At 39.9% G+C, this 13,987-nt stretch overlaps 1 protein-coding gene across 1 annotated transcript in view; it reads right to left on the reverse strand.

The window, feature by feature from the left end:
- Positions 1–1,406: 1,406 nt before the first annotated feature.
- pik3c2b (phosphatidylinositol-4-phosphate 3-kinase, catalytic subunit type 2 beta) overlaps positions 1,407–13,987 on the reverse strand; it is a 174,267-nt gene continuing 161,686 nt past the window's right edge. Inside the window, exons 30-33 of the mRNA XM_063065353.1 lie at positions 10,434–10,515; positions 7,135–7,241; positions 5,797–5,922; positions 1,407–5,088 (exon numbers count right to left, since the gene is read on the reverse strand). Of these exons, the coding sequence (XP_062921423.1) occupies positions 4,906–5,088; positions 5,797–5,922; positions 7,135–7,241; positions 10,434–10,515 (498 nt within the window). The 3' untranslated portion in view covers positions 1,407–4,905. The remainder of the gene's footprint in view (positions 5,089–5,796; positions 5,923–7,134; positions 7,242–10,433; positions 10,516–13,987) is intronic.

Raw genomic sequence — 13,987 nt, forward strand, 5'->3', positions numbered from 1 at the left:
CTAACCCGTACATCTTCCGAATTGTGGGAAGAAACTGGAGCGCTCAGCGGAAATGCGTGTGATCATGGTAAAGATGTACAATCTTACATTCAGCAGCAGGAATTGACCCCATTCTTACTGTAGGCACTGAAATGTGTTACACTGACTGCTATGCTACCATGCTTACCATTGCTTAGAAACTTCTGAGAACTTCCTTTCAACTTCAGAAGACTCCATCTGCAGACAACGACTCCTTGCTAAAATACAAGTTCCGATTTATTTTCCTCATTTTCTCCTCTAAGATGTTTATTAAAATTTCCCTGAGAAAGCATTTGACTGTCTCATTTTGGCTCGAGTAAAATTTTGTTGAATAATCATGTTTTACTCTGATAAAAGGACCTTATACACTCAGTAGCCACTTCTCCAGGTACACCTGCTCGTTAATGCAAAGATATCTAATCAGCCAATAATGTGGCAGCAACTCAATGCATGAAAGCATGCAGATGTGGCCAAGAAGTTCATTCTCTGGTCAAGTGAAACATCAGAATGGGGAAGTAATGTGAACTAAGTGACTTTGACTGAGGAATGAAGGTGGTTTGAGTATCTCAGAAACTGCTGATCTCCTGGGACTTTCATGCACAACAGTCTCTAAGAGTTTACAGGAAACGGTGTGTAAAACCAAAGAAATACTCAGTGCGCGGCAGTTCTGTGGGTCAAAATGCCATGTCAATGAGAGAGTTCAGAGGAGAATGGCCAGACTGGTTCAAGCTAACAGGAAGATGGCAGTAACTCAAATAACCATGTGTTACAACAGTGGTGTGTAGAAGAACATCTCTGAATGCACAACATGTTGAACCTCAGAGCAGATGGGCTACAGCAGCAGAAGAGAGCATAGAGAGAGTAGATAGACAGTATCGTTATCCCAGGGTTGAAATGTCTAACACCAGAGGGCATGTATTTAAGGTGAAAGGGGGAAATTTCAAAGGAAGTGTGAGGGGCAAGTTTTTTTTTAAACAGAGAGTGGTGGGTGCTCGGAATGCACTGCCTGGGTGGTGGTAAAGGCAGATACATTAGGGATTTTCAAGAGACATTTCAATAGGTACATGAATGAGAGAAAAATGGAATATTATGGACATTGTGTAGGGTGGAAAAGATTAGTTTAGTTGGCTATTTGATTACTAATTTAATTGGTTTAGCACAACATTGTGGGCCAAATGGCTTGTTCCTGCTGTGTACTAGTCTACGTTCTAGTATGTACACAGTGGCTACTTTTTTTATTCCTCTTCATAGATCCTTGCTGAGCTGCTGAGTTCCTCCAGCATTTTGTGTATGTTACTCTGCATTTCCAGCATTCGGGGAATCGCTCATGTTTTTTAACCTTTTGTTGTTCTTCCTCAAAAAACATACAGATGTCTAATAAAATGGAATTTTCATAAACAACAGACAAGATACTGTTTTTTTATTTTTTTTTAAATATTCAACAACAGCATTGCGCATCATTCAGAAGTAAATTACTTACAGGCAAAAAAGATCTGCAAACAAATCTTACAGTATAACTTCCATTAGTTAATAAAAAGGACATTTCAGTACAAGTCAGTGGTGGCTTTCCTTATGTATAAAGGTAAACCCAAACAAGACTTGGGAATTTCACGAAGTTTCTTCCTTAGCTGCCTCTGAAAAAGGAAGGATACAAGTGAGGAACACTGCGAGTTAGAATCTCCATCCCAACAGAAACAATGTCCTCGTCAGTATCCACTACTGAGCAATACAGAAAGTGGCAACACAGCAACCAGTTGCTTCAAGCAGGAACCAACAAAGAGGCAAGATGTGCAACTTCATCTCAGTTCCTGAGATTCAGCAGTGAATGGTGTCTTGCTCATGCACATCCTACAATACAAGGAGGGCCATGCTTTCCCCGTGCACAGCATTACCAAGTATGACATCAGGTTCGTATCAGTCAAACAATGAAGAAACTAGGGTAAAGTGCATTCATTTTGATGCTCAAAGGTCCGCTGAATCATCATCCCTCACTCACACTCATTCCCCATACCCCCACCACCAAACATTTAAGTGCTGAGGTCACCAGAGGAGCGGCAGCACTTGGTAGCAAATGACTTGCAAATGATTTGATCTTCACCTTAGTGCTACTTAGAATGGAGAGCAAAGTTCTTTTGTTTACCCAACACTGTATGCCATCCTCTGTGCAAACACTAGGTAATAGAGGCATAGAATAACCCCCTCCCTCCACAAAAAGCTGCTCAGGCAGGGAACCAAATGAACATTTAATCCGAGAGGAGCAGAATTTTTTCAATTAAGGGGATTCAAGCATTTGGACCAAGGTGGGTAAGTGGAATTAAAATTCAGATCACACATGGTCTAGCTGAAAGATAGGCCAGAAATAAGGAGCTCCTGTGCCCACTCCTGTCAACTATGCCTCTCTGTAATGGCAGCAGCCTATGGAGAACACACATAGATACAAATTGACCTGTTGACATAATATTGCATTTCCAATAGACTTTTAACTTTAAGAGAAGTGCTGAGGTCACCAGAGCTGCAACTTCACCAGACTTGATCTTCATCTTTGCTCCCCATTGAAGTAACATTGAGTTCAGCACTTCGTTTACCCAACACCAAAAGCTGTCCTCTGAGCACACACTGGGTAATGGAGGCGTGGAATAACCTCCCCGCAAAGAGCTGCTGAGGCAGGGAACCAAATAATATTTAATCAGAGAGGGGCAGAATTCTTTCAGTTTAAGGCAATTCAAGCATTTGGACCAAGATGTGTAAATGGAGTTAAAATTCAGATCAGACATAATCTAAATCAGGGGTTCCCAACCTTTTTTATGCTGTGAATCCCAGGTTGGGAACCACGGACTGAAAGATAGGCCAGAAATAAGGAGCTCCTGTCATCTGTGCCTCTCTGCAAAAGCAGCAGCTGATGGAGAACACACACAGACAGAAATTGATCTATTGACACATTATCATGTGTTTAACTATAGAGAAGGTAGAGATGTTCCAAAACATTGAAAGGAATTAGAAGGATTAGGGGGTTGATGAGTGTAAATTCTCTCCAGCAGACGTTGAAAGTGGTCAGGAAACAGGGCTGAAACAGAAACTCGCAACACATTTAAAAAAATACTCAGATGTGCAGTTGAACATCTGCAGCCTGCAAGTTCCAGATTAAGTGAGGAAGACGGTTTAGATCAGGTAGCACCATCTCCAGTGACCCAACAACCTCATGCTTGTACTTGTCCATAGCTCCACAATATTATTTTAAATCTGGACAGGATTACGATCTGAGCGCTTGGGAGTCAAATACTTGGTTTTAGTTAATGCTGAGTCACTCTTCCAGGATTAACCCTGTAAAAACTGACCAAAGAAGGTAATGAATACACTTGGATAGATGTTCACTCACTCCACTGTGCGAATGATCGAACCTAATCTGATTAATTAAATGCAGTTGTGAGTAAGTACAGCATCATCTACAGAACCTATTAACGATTAGGGATCAGAAGGATTGTCATTTAGGTGCCAGTACCCTTTAATAATTCATTTAAACTGATCATGTGAATGGAATGACTGAATGTTCGCAGGCTTTTAGACAATGAAGGGTTGGGGAGATAAATCCAGTATCAGTTTCAACATTGTGTTCATTGTGGAGAAGAGACCAGTGATAAGACACCTGACCTCTCTGTCCCTCGCCATCCCCAATTCTCCTTCTGTCCCTGTTGTCTTCAACAGTGTATTCAAAGTCTGTACAATTGCACCAATATCTAACACAGCTGAAATCAAATGATGTCGGATAGACTGTGAACTGAACGTGGGTTGTCTTTGCTGTGTCTTACCTTTCTGGCCAATTGATGGATCATACACCCTGCATTATTTCATATGCTTTTTATACAGGCACTTGGCAAGAGAACCCTAGCATATATGAAGGAGATTATCATTATTTTCCTGATTTGCAGGACAAATAGACGAGCTCACTCAGGTAATCAGATGGTTTAGCTAAAATTGCCTGTGGTTTTGAATTTGCTTCAAATACAATTCTAACCAATGGAAGTTGTTTTTGTTTATTTCTACTCCTTAGGATGAGGAGTTATTGCATGAGCTTCTTGCTTTGCACCCCACCCACTAGTTGGTTCCGTTTTCTTCAGTGCAGCTGAATATTGAGTGAGTGTTTTACAGGCAGCTAATCTGGGAACATCAGTTTAGTGCTGTCACCCAAAACCAATCTCAAATTCAGTGCGCTTTGCATGGTAAGACAGTTTCACAGGTTGAACGATCCACTTCTGTTCTCATGTTTCGTGATGCCGTATTACATACATTGGGGCGACTTCACCCCACAATGTTTTGTTCGCAAGGCTTCATTCACGTCTCGAAGCCAGAAGAACTATGAACTATCCACTTCCCACCTGGGGATATGAGAGAGAACAGAGTAGCAGGAATACAGTGAGTCGACATAAACTCTCTGTTCTGCTACTTTTCTATTCGTGAACTTTGATTAATTCCTGGAGGGTTTACTCCTTCCTCTTGCTTAAGTTTAGTGCAAAAAAAAAATTGAAGTAAGTCCTTCTTCACGACATGGTCGCCCACAGCACAGTTTAAAAGCATATAAACAGTTCAAATATTTACCTTCATTTTCATAGTGTAATAATACACAACTTGGGAGCAAACCATTTGCATCTCTTGACGCACGCAACATCACGCCCAGTAATCCTTGGGACAGTGGGCAGTGTCTCTTCAACACGTTCCAATATAAAGAGGCTCAAAAATATTGTTTGAATATTTTAACCTCGTGTCCGTTCACAAATAAAATTGAAAAAAGAAACACAAACTGTTTATTCCTTGTTCTGCACCCATTATCCCAATCCTGCAGAGGTCCAACAGGCAGCCCTTCGTGACGTAATCTGAATCTCAGAATTAAATTCATTGTGGGGCTGTCGATCCCAAGTGGTACCAACCAACCATTTTCTGGTTCAGATTGAAGTCCTTGAGGTTAATGTGCACTTCGCCAAGCATGATGTTCTCTCGGAACGCTTCCTCACTCAGCACACGTAAGTGGATAATCCGCTGCTGCACATCTCCTTTGGGAATGCCATCATACACCAACTGCAAAATAAACAGACACACACTTTTCAACAGTGATGCACAAGTACCAAAAAAAATCTAAAAATTTTCTGGAATTGACTGGCATTTTATTGCTCGTTTTAACTGAACATGCGCTGTGGAACTTTGAGTAAGTTTCATTTCAGAACACCAACTGCAGGAAATTGCAGAGCATTGTGGACACAGCCCAGCCCATTACCAAAACCAGCCATGGTCTCTGTCGATAATTCTCACTGCCTCAGTAGAGCAGTCAGCATAATCAAATACTCCACCAATCCTGAACATTTTTTCTTGTCCCCTCTTCCATTGGGCAGAAGATACTGAAGTCTGAAAACTTTTATTATCAAGCTCAGGGACAGCTTCCACTGCTGTTAAGAGACTATTGAATAGTCCCCAATCAACCTTATGATCTTGCGACTTGTTGTTTACCAGCACAGCACTTCCTCTGCAGCTGTTAAACTTTACTCTTCATCCTGTTTATTCTTTACCTTGTTCTACCGCAACGCACTGTGTAATGATTTGAACCGTATAGAACACAAGCTTTTCACTGTATTTCGGTACATATGACAACAATAGACCAATTCCAATCCTGTTCACATTTCAACTTTGTGCCAGAAATTTAGTCATGCACATGTAAACTAGTGTACCTCCTTAGACTATCTTCAGGAACACCATGTTCCACATTGTCTTGGAGTATCTGCATGAACTTACCATTTCGTTATATGTTGGGTTACAAGTCTTTCGAGCCACTTTAGTCTTCCTTTTACTCGTTTTCTGTGGATCTGGCAGCAGGTAGATTTTGACATAAGGATCTGGATCAGTCCCGTCCTGCAAAACCTGTAGGATGGCAATGAGTTTCAGCACAATTAGTTCAATAATTTTGACTGTGACACAGAAATATTTAATATGACATCTGGATAAATGCACGGATAGGAAAGATTTAGAAGGATATCAGCCAAGGTAGGCAGCTTGATCAGCAGGGACAATCTGGGATGAAGAGCGAGTTTCTGTGTTGTATTACATACAATTCTGCAGAAGTAAGGACTCCATTCTAAAGCAAGTTGGTCAGATCCCTGCAACCTCAACTACCTATTTATTGAGATACAGGCGCAGAATAGGCACTCTGGCCCTTCAAGCCATGCCGCCCAGCAATCCCTCAATTTAATCCCAAGCCTAAACATGGGACAATTAACCTACCTACCAGCAGTCATTGGACTGTGGGGAGAAACCAGAGCACCGAGAGGAAACCTACATGGTCACGGGGATAAAGTACAAACTCCTTACAGGCAAGGATGGGAATTGAACTTGGGTCATCTGTACTGTAAAGCATTGTGCAAACCACTATGCTACCATGCCATCGGAACAGTCCTGTCATAATAATCCTTTACTTTGGAGGTACTGAATTGGATACCATCTACCTGCAAGCCTTTCAGTGAAAACTTAGCCTTATTACAAATAATACAAACAAAAGTACTATATCAAGAACTAAAGGAAAAGTTTGTTTTCAATTAGACCATAAGGCATTCGTAGGAGCAGAATTAGGCCATTCGACCCATTGAGTCTGTTCTGCCATTCCATCATGGCTGATTTATTATCCCTCTCAACCCTATTTTCCTGCCTTCTCCTCATAACCTTTACTACCCTTACTAATCCAGAACCTATCAACCTCCACTTTAAATACACCCAATGACTTGGCCTCCATAGCTACCTATGGAAATGAATTCCACAGATTCACCATTCTCTGACTGAAGAAATTCCTCCTCCTCATTTTGAGGCTCTGCCCTCTGGTCCTAGACTCCCCAACTATAGGAAACATCCTCTCCATGTCCACTCTATGATAGGCCTGTTAGGCCATTTAATTTCCAGGCCGATGAGTAAGATTACAAAAACATAGTAATACATTACTTTTTCATTCAGATTATTGCTCTGTCTGTTGTTCAGTTTGTTCTCTATTTTCTCTCTCTCTCTCTCTCTCTATTTCAAAGTTATTTGCTATTATCTGTAGTCATGTTCATCTGCCAATACTAAGGCGAACTGTAAGTTACTTACTAGGCCTCGAATGTGCATCACCATGATAAAAAGCTTATCGTTCTTGTACGAGATAGACAGCTTCACTTCCCCTCCGACCTTGCCCATTGGTGGTGTTGGTGGTCCATCTTGGATGTGATATAAAGTAAACATAGATCAAATTTTAATACTGCACCCAAACAATTACAATCCTAGAACATTAACCATTTAGTATATAAAGCTATGAGCTTGTTCTCTTCTTGAGCCTTGCTACCCCAAAATGGAGCCTTGAGCCCTGCTAGGATCAGTTTCATTGTAGTGACACACACACACACACACACACACAAGACTGCAGATGCTAGAATCTGGAGCAACAAAGAGCTTGCTGGAAGAACTCAGCAGGTCGAGTAGCATCTGTGGTGGGTGGGGAGACTGGTGTAAATGAATTGTCAATGTGCATATGGAGATTGAACATCACCGGTTCCAACAAGAGAAACAAGTTTTCACAATTCTTGTGATCACCAGTACTGATTTTTATTGAGGGTGTGTGTGTGTAATAGACAGTTTATATGGTAACATCTGATTACCATATGTACTAGCATCTTTTCCCCAGGACTACAGTAGCATGTATTTAAGGTGAGGGGGCAAAGTACAAAGGAGAAGTAAAAGACAACTTGTTTCTACAGGTGGCTGACTGGAATGCGCTATATGGGGTGGCAGTAAAGGCAGACACCATAGGAACATTTTCTTAGATAGGCATATGAACATGCAGAGATGGAGGGACAGGGTTAATAGAACATAGAAGAACATAAAACATTACAGCACAGTACAGGCTTTTTGGCCCACAATATACTTTACTTTATACTTTATTGTCACCAAACAATTGATACTAGAACGTACAATCATCACAGCGATATTTGATTCTGAGCTTCCCGCTCCCTGGATTATAAATATTAAATATTAAAATAGAAAAAATTAGTAAATATTAAAAATTTAAATTATAAATTATAAATAGAAAATAGAAAAATGGAAGTAAGGTAGTGCAAAAAGAAAAAACGAGAGGCAGGTCCGGATATTTGGAGGGTACGGCCCAGATCCAGATCAGGATCGGTTCAGCAGTCTTATCACAGTTGGAAAGAAGCTGTTCCCAAATCTGGCCGTACGAGTCTTCAAGCTCCTGAACCTTCTCCCGGAGGGAAGAGGGACGAAAAGTGAGTTGGCTGGGTGGGTCGTGTCCGTGATTATCCTGCAGCACTGCTCGACCTTTGCGTCGACCTTTTAACTTACTCTAAGATCAATTAAGCCTTCCTGCTGATATAGCTCTCCATTTTTCTATCAACCACGTGCCTATCTGTAGAACTTATTGATATTCTAATAGTATACAGGAATAGAGGGATTAAATTAATTAGAAATCATTGGCTTTATTAGTTCAGTACAACATTGTGGGCCAAAGGGGCTGTCCTGAGCTATACTGTTCTATGTTTCTTGGACTTGGATTTAAGCTCCACAGTTGCAAAAGTTTAAACTCTGGGTCATTGTCTAGGCCTCTGGACATCAGCCCAGTAACTTAACTCCCATAATTAGAATATCCAGTAATTCATTACTAATAGGTAGAAGATAGCAATCTTTGTTCATGTACTGAAACAGAAACATTTCAATAGCAGGAAATGTTTAAAAATAGAAGGCATCACTGAGCAACATGCTTCTATAATGTGCTGTTATAAGAAAGTTTCATAAATAGTTGCTATTTCATTGTTTCAATTAAACAGCACAGAGACATTGAGAAATGATCAAGGCAGAAGACAGCTTACACCTTCAGGCAAGCAAAAAGGTAAGGCTGAATTGATTAGATTTCAGAATGAAACATAGAAACATAGAAAATAGGTGCAGGAGTAGGCCATTCGGCCTTTCGAGCCTGCACTGCCATTCAGTATGGTCATGGCTGATCATCCAACTCAGAACCCTGTACCTGCCTTCTCTCCATACCCCCTGATCCCTTTAGCCACAAGGGCCTTATCTAACTCCCTCTTAAATATAGCCAATGAACTGGCCTCAACTGTTTCCTGTGGCAGAGAATTCCACAGATTCACCACTCTCTGTGTGAAGAAGTTTTTCCTCATCTTCGTCCTAAAAGGCTTCCCCTTTATCCTTAAACTATGACCCCTCGTTCTGGACTTCCCCAACATCGGGAACAATCTTCCTGCATCTAGCCTGTCCAATCCCTTTAGAATTTTATATGTTTCATTACATCAGTAATAGTACATTACATCATAAAAAGTTAGTGAAGCACTATATAGGAAGAATAATTCACAGCAGCATACGCTAACTGTGAATGGGCACACTCTAGATACAGAATTCCACTGAAGGAGGCTTGAGACTGACCCACTGGAGGGGTGAATAAAAGGTGGAAGTTTAATAAAAACATTATTACAGATGTTGGTGAGGCCACATTTGGAAGATTATGTTCAGTTTTGGTCACCTTGCTTTAGGAATGACACTATTAAGCTGGAAAGAGTGCAGGGGAGATTTACAAGGATGTTGCCACGATTTGAGCGATTGAGTAAAAGAGAAAGGTTGAGCAAGTTGCTACTTTATTCATTGGACTATAGGAGAATGAGGGATGGATGTTACAGAATTACGAGGGGTACATGCACACAATCTATTTCCCAGTGTTGAGGAATCAATAGCTAGAGAGCATAGGCTTAAGGTTTAATAGGAATCTGAGGGCCAACTGTTTCACCTGGAGAATGGTAAGTATATGGAAATGACTGTCAGAGAAACTAGTTGAGGCGGGTACATTAACAATATTTAAAAGTTACATCGATAAGAAAGGTTTAAAGGGATGTGGGCCAAATGGGGGCAAATGAAACTAACTTAGATGGGAAACTTGGTTGGCATGGACTAGTTTCAGCTGAACAGTCTGTTTCCATGATAAATCTCCTCATCTTGTGTATTTTATTGTTATTCAGACTCCTTGGATTTTTTTTATTATCCCAATTAACACAGTGTGAATATTCCAAAGAAACATTAACATGTCCTCCAAGCCTCAAAGATGGCTGAAAGTAACACAGGTGACAATCCTCCCTCTCCAGCAGGGAGCTGCCTCTGTGTCTCCGACTTGCATTCTCTCAGGTTAGAAACTCTACACGTAGGTGTAATGATTACAAACTCCTTCCTGTGTTCTATACAGGACACAGTTTTGAAGAATCAGCTACATCTTTATGTATGCAATCCATTATAGTTTCACTTGATTATGTTACTGGAAGCAAGATTTTAAAAACTTAAGACTCAGATCACAAGCTGTCTAAATACATTTCTGAGACCCAGAAGCTGTAACACACCTGTTGGCTTTGGCAGCATGTTCCCAGTCAGGGACTTGTCGTCCTTCGGGAGTGGGTGGAAGAAGGTGTACACCAGATCACACTAAGAAGAATAAAAAAAAGTGACATTAATATACTGTATGACCAAAAGGTTCCAGCTCTGATGGTGGGTCATCAACCTGAAAAAATAAATATGTTTCTTTCTCCACAGATGCTGCTTGCCCTTTAGAATAACCACAGAGTTTCTATTTTTTTGATCAAAGTATTTTTATTAACAAAGAAAAATAGCAGAACATATGTTATAATACAACCAACCATTTTATACCAGTTACAAAAAGAACCCCCCCACCCCTCAATAAACAAGAAAAAATAAAACCAGCCAGACCAGTCAAAAATAAATACAAAGGCCTAGTGTACATATAAAGATAGAGCACCTTACACATTCAAATAATTTTTTCAGCATCCATATTTTTGACAAAGCTTAAAAAAGGTTGTCAAGTGGTGTTAAATCTTTCAGACTGCCCCCTGACCGAAGAGCGGATCTTTTATAATTTTATAAAGTACATGATATCTTTGATTCAATGTTCATATGTTGGAGGGGAAGAGTCTTTCCATTTGCACAAGATGAGCCTTCTGGCAAGAAGTGAACAAAAAGCGATGAGATCGATTTGGAATTTGCTGAGGTTAACAAATAGCACATCAAATAGTGCTATTGACCAAGATGGTGTAATTAATTGTCCAAAAATTTTTGAAAAAGTTTCAAAAATCAAACCTCAGAAATTTATTAATTTTGGACATGACCAAAATACATGGCAGAGTGTAGCTGGGAATTGTTTACATCTGTCACACATTGGATCAGGATCTTTATTAACCTTAGCCAATCTAACTTTAGACCAATGACAACGATGCACAATTTTAAACTGAACAACAACATGTCTAAGATACACAGAGGATGAATAAATTCTATGAATTGTTTTTTTGCCATATGTCATTTGGAATTTGTTCCTCAATATCCTCTTCCTATTTATGTTTTACTAAATCCAAATCCTCAGGATTAACTACATTAAGTAGCTCATAGATTTTGCTTACAGATTGTTTCACATCAATTTTGCACTTAAGGACTGAACCTCAGAGCGATGAAGGGGGGCGGTAGGGAAAGCACTCAAGATGAGAGGCCATAAAGCTGCTGAGTTGTATATATCTATAGAAGTGTGTCCTAGGGATCCCAAGTTTCTTAACTAGCTGTTCAAAAGAGGCAAAATTGCTGTCAATGTAGAGATTATACAATGAAGTGATACCGTGTTTAGACCAAATATCAAACGCTACATCCATTATTGATGCGTTGGACATGTAATTTTTTTGCTACTGGTGCAGCGAGTGAGAGGTTATTAAGTGCAAAATGACATCTAAATCGGAACCAAATTTTAATGGAGTACATGGCAACTGGATTCAGTGTGAAACTAGATATAGGTTGTGACAGTGGTAGTTCAGTATATATTACCGACGAAGAGGTAAATTGTAAGGATGACTTCTCCATAATCACCCAGCTAGAGCAGCAATATCATCTCTTGTCCAATATAAAATTGCTCTTATATTAGCTGATCAGTAGTAATATATAAAACTTGCAAGTGCTAAACCCCCCATCTTATGAGGCCTCTGTAGTATTTTTTCCTTTACTCTGGGCTGTTTTTTTATTCCAAATAAAACTTGATATTTGACTATTTAGGTTATCGAAGAAAGTCTGTTAGTAAAATTGGGAGACTTTGGAACATATATAAGAATTTGGGCAGGACAGTCATTTTAATTATATTAATCCTCCTGCTAAGGGAAAGAGATAAAGAATTCCAACATTCAAATTCCTGTTTAAGATTGGAAAGGAGATGTTGATAATTGGCTTTATAAAGGTCCTTATAATTATGTGTTACCAGACCCCCAAGTATTTAAATTTCCTACAGCTGATTCTAAAGGGGGTCACGGAAAAAGAAATTTCTAAACATGTGGTCCCAATTGGCATTAGTTCACTCTTTTGAAACTTAACTTTATAACCAGATATTTGACCGAATTTAGTGAGCAATATTGATAGATTTGGGAGACTTCGAGTTGGATCTGAGATATACAACAGCATATCATCCGCGTACAGTGACACTTTTATGTTCCAAAGCTCCCCTCTGGATACCCTTGATACTAGCTGATGTTCTCAGAGCTATAGCAAGTGGATCAATTGCCACAGCAGAAAGAAGTGGAGATAAAGGGCATCCCTGTCTTGTTCCACGCTGCAGTTCAAAAAAGGATGGTATACAGTTATTAGTACACACTGCTGCCAGTGGGGACGAGTAAAGTACTTCATTCCAGGAGATGAATGTAGAAACAAAACCAAATTTTTGGAGAGAGTAATCTCTGGGGTACTAGTTGCAGAGGAGTCATATAGTACATTTAGAAGATGTCCTATATTAAAAAAAGAGTACCAATTTTTTACAAAACCTGTTTGATCGGGTGAGATAATTAATGGTAAAATCTTCTCCATTCGGTGTGCCAGAACTTTTGCAAAGGTTTTGGTATCCGTATTTAAAAGGGAGATTGGTCGGTATGAACTACATTCAAGGGGGTCTTTGCCCTTTCTCGAAATTAATGAAATAACTGCTTGATGCATTGTGGGAGGTAGGGAGTGGGATAAAAAAAGATTCAAAAACAGATAATAGTAATGGGGAAAGTTGAGTGGAAAAATTTTTTAAAAATTCAGAAGGATATCCATCTGGGCCTGGGGTTTTCCACTCTGCATACTCCTAGTTGCTGAGTCTATCTCCAGAGTCGTGATTGCTTTCTCCAGATCAGCAGCTACATACGGATCTATATATGGGATGTTTAGCTTTTTAAAGAAATCATCTAGATTTGATGGGGTGGTGGATGAACCTGAGAAGTACAGTGATTGGTAAAAGCTATGGAAGCATGAGTTAATTTCTACATTACCTGTTTGTTTTATGGCCTGTGCATCCCGTATCTCAGGTATACCATGACTGGCCATTTTTTGAGGCAGTTGATGGGCTAGCAGCCTCCCTGTTTTCTCTCCATGTCCATAAAATTCACATTGTAACTTGGAGATAAGATATTCAGCCTCTTGAGTTGTTAATGGATTGTATTTGGTCTGAAGTAATAAACTTAGCAAAGCCGATGAGGGCGCTTGGCTAAGGAAGAGGTCTAATTCCAGTATCTGATCTGTCAACTGTTTAATACGTTCAGTCTTTATTTTTCTCCCATGCGTGCAGAGTGAGATTATTTGGCCTCTTAAATATGCCTTTAGCGCCTCCCACACAATTAATGGAGACATCCCTGGCGTTTGATTAATTCTCAGAAAAAATTCTATTTCAGAATAAATATACTTCACAAAACATTCATCTGAAAGGAGAGTAGGATTTAGCCTCCAAGGACGGTAACTTGGTTGTGTAGTAGGCATATGTAATATTAAAGTCAGCGGAATATGATGGGATATAACTACGGCTTCATAATCACACTCTGTTACAGAAGAGAGAAGGCTGGTGTCCATAAAAAAATAATCTATACTCGAATAGGAACCATGT

This window comes from Mobula hypostoma, chromosome 13, assembly GCF_963921235.1.
Source record: "Mobula hypostoma chromosome 13, sMobHyp1.1, whole genome shotgun sequence".
Taxonomy (NCBI): domain Eukaryota; kingdom Metazoa; phylum Chordata; class Chondrichthyes; order Myliobatiformes; family Myliobatidae; genus Mobula; species Mobula hypostoma.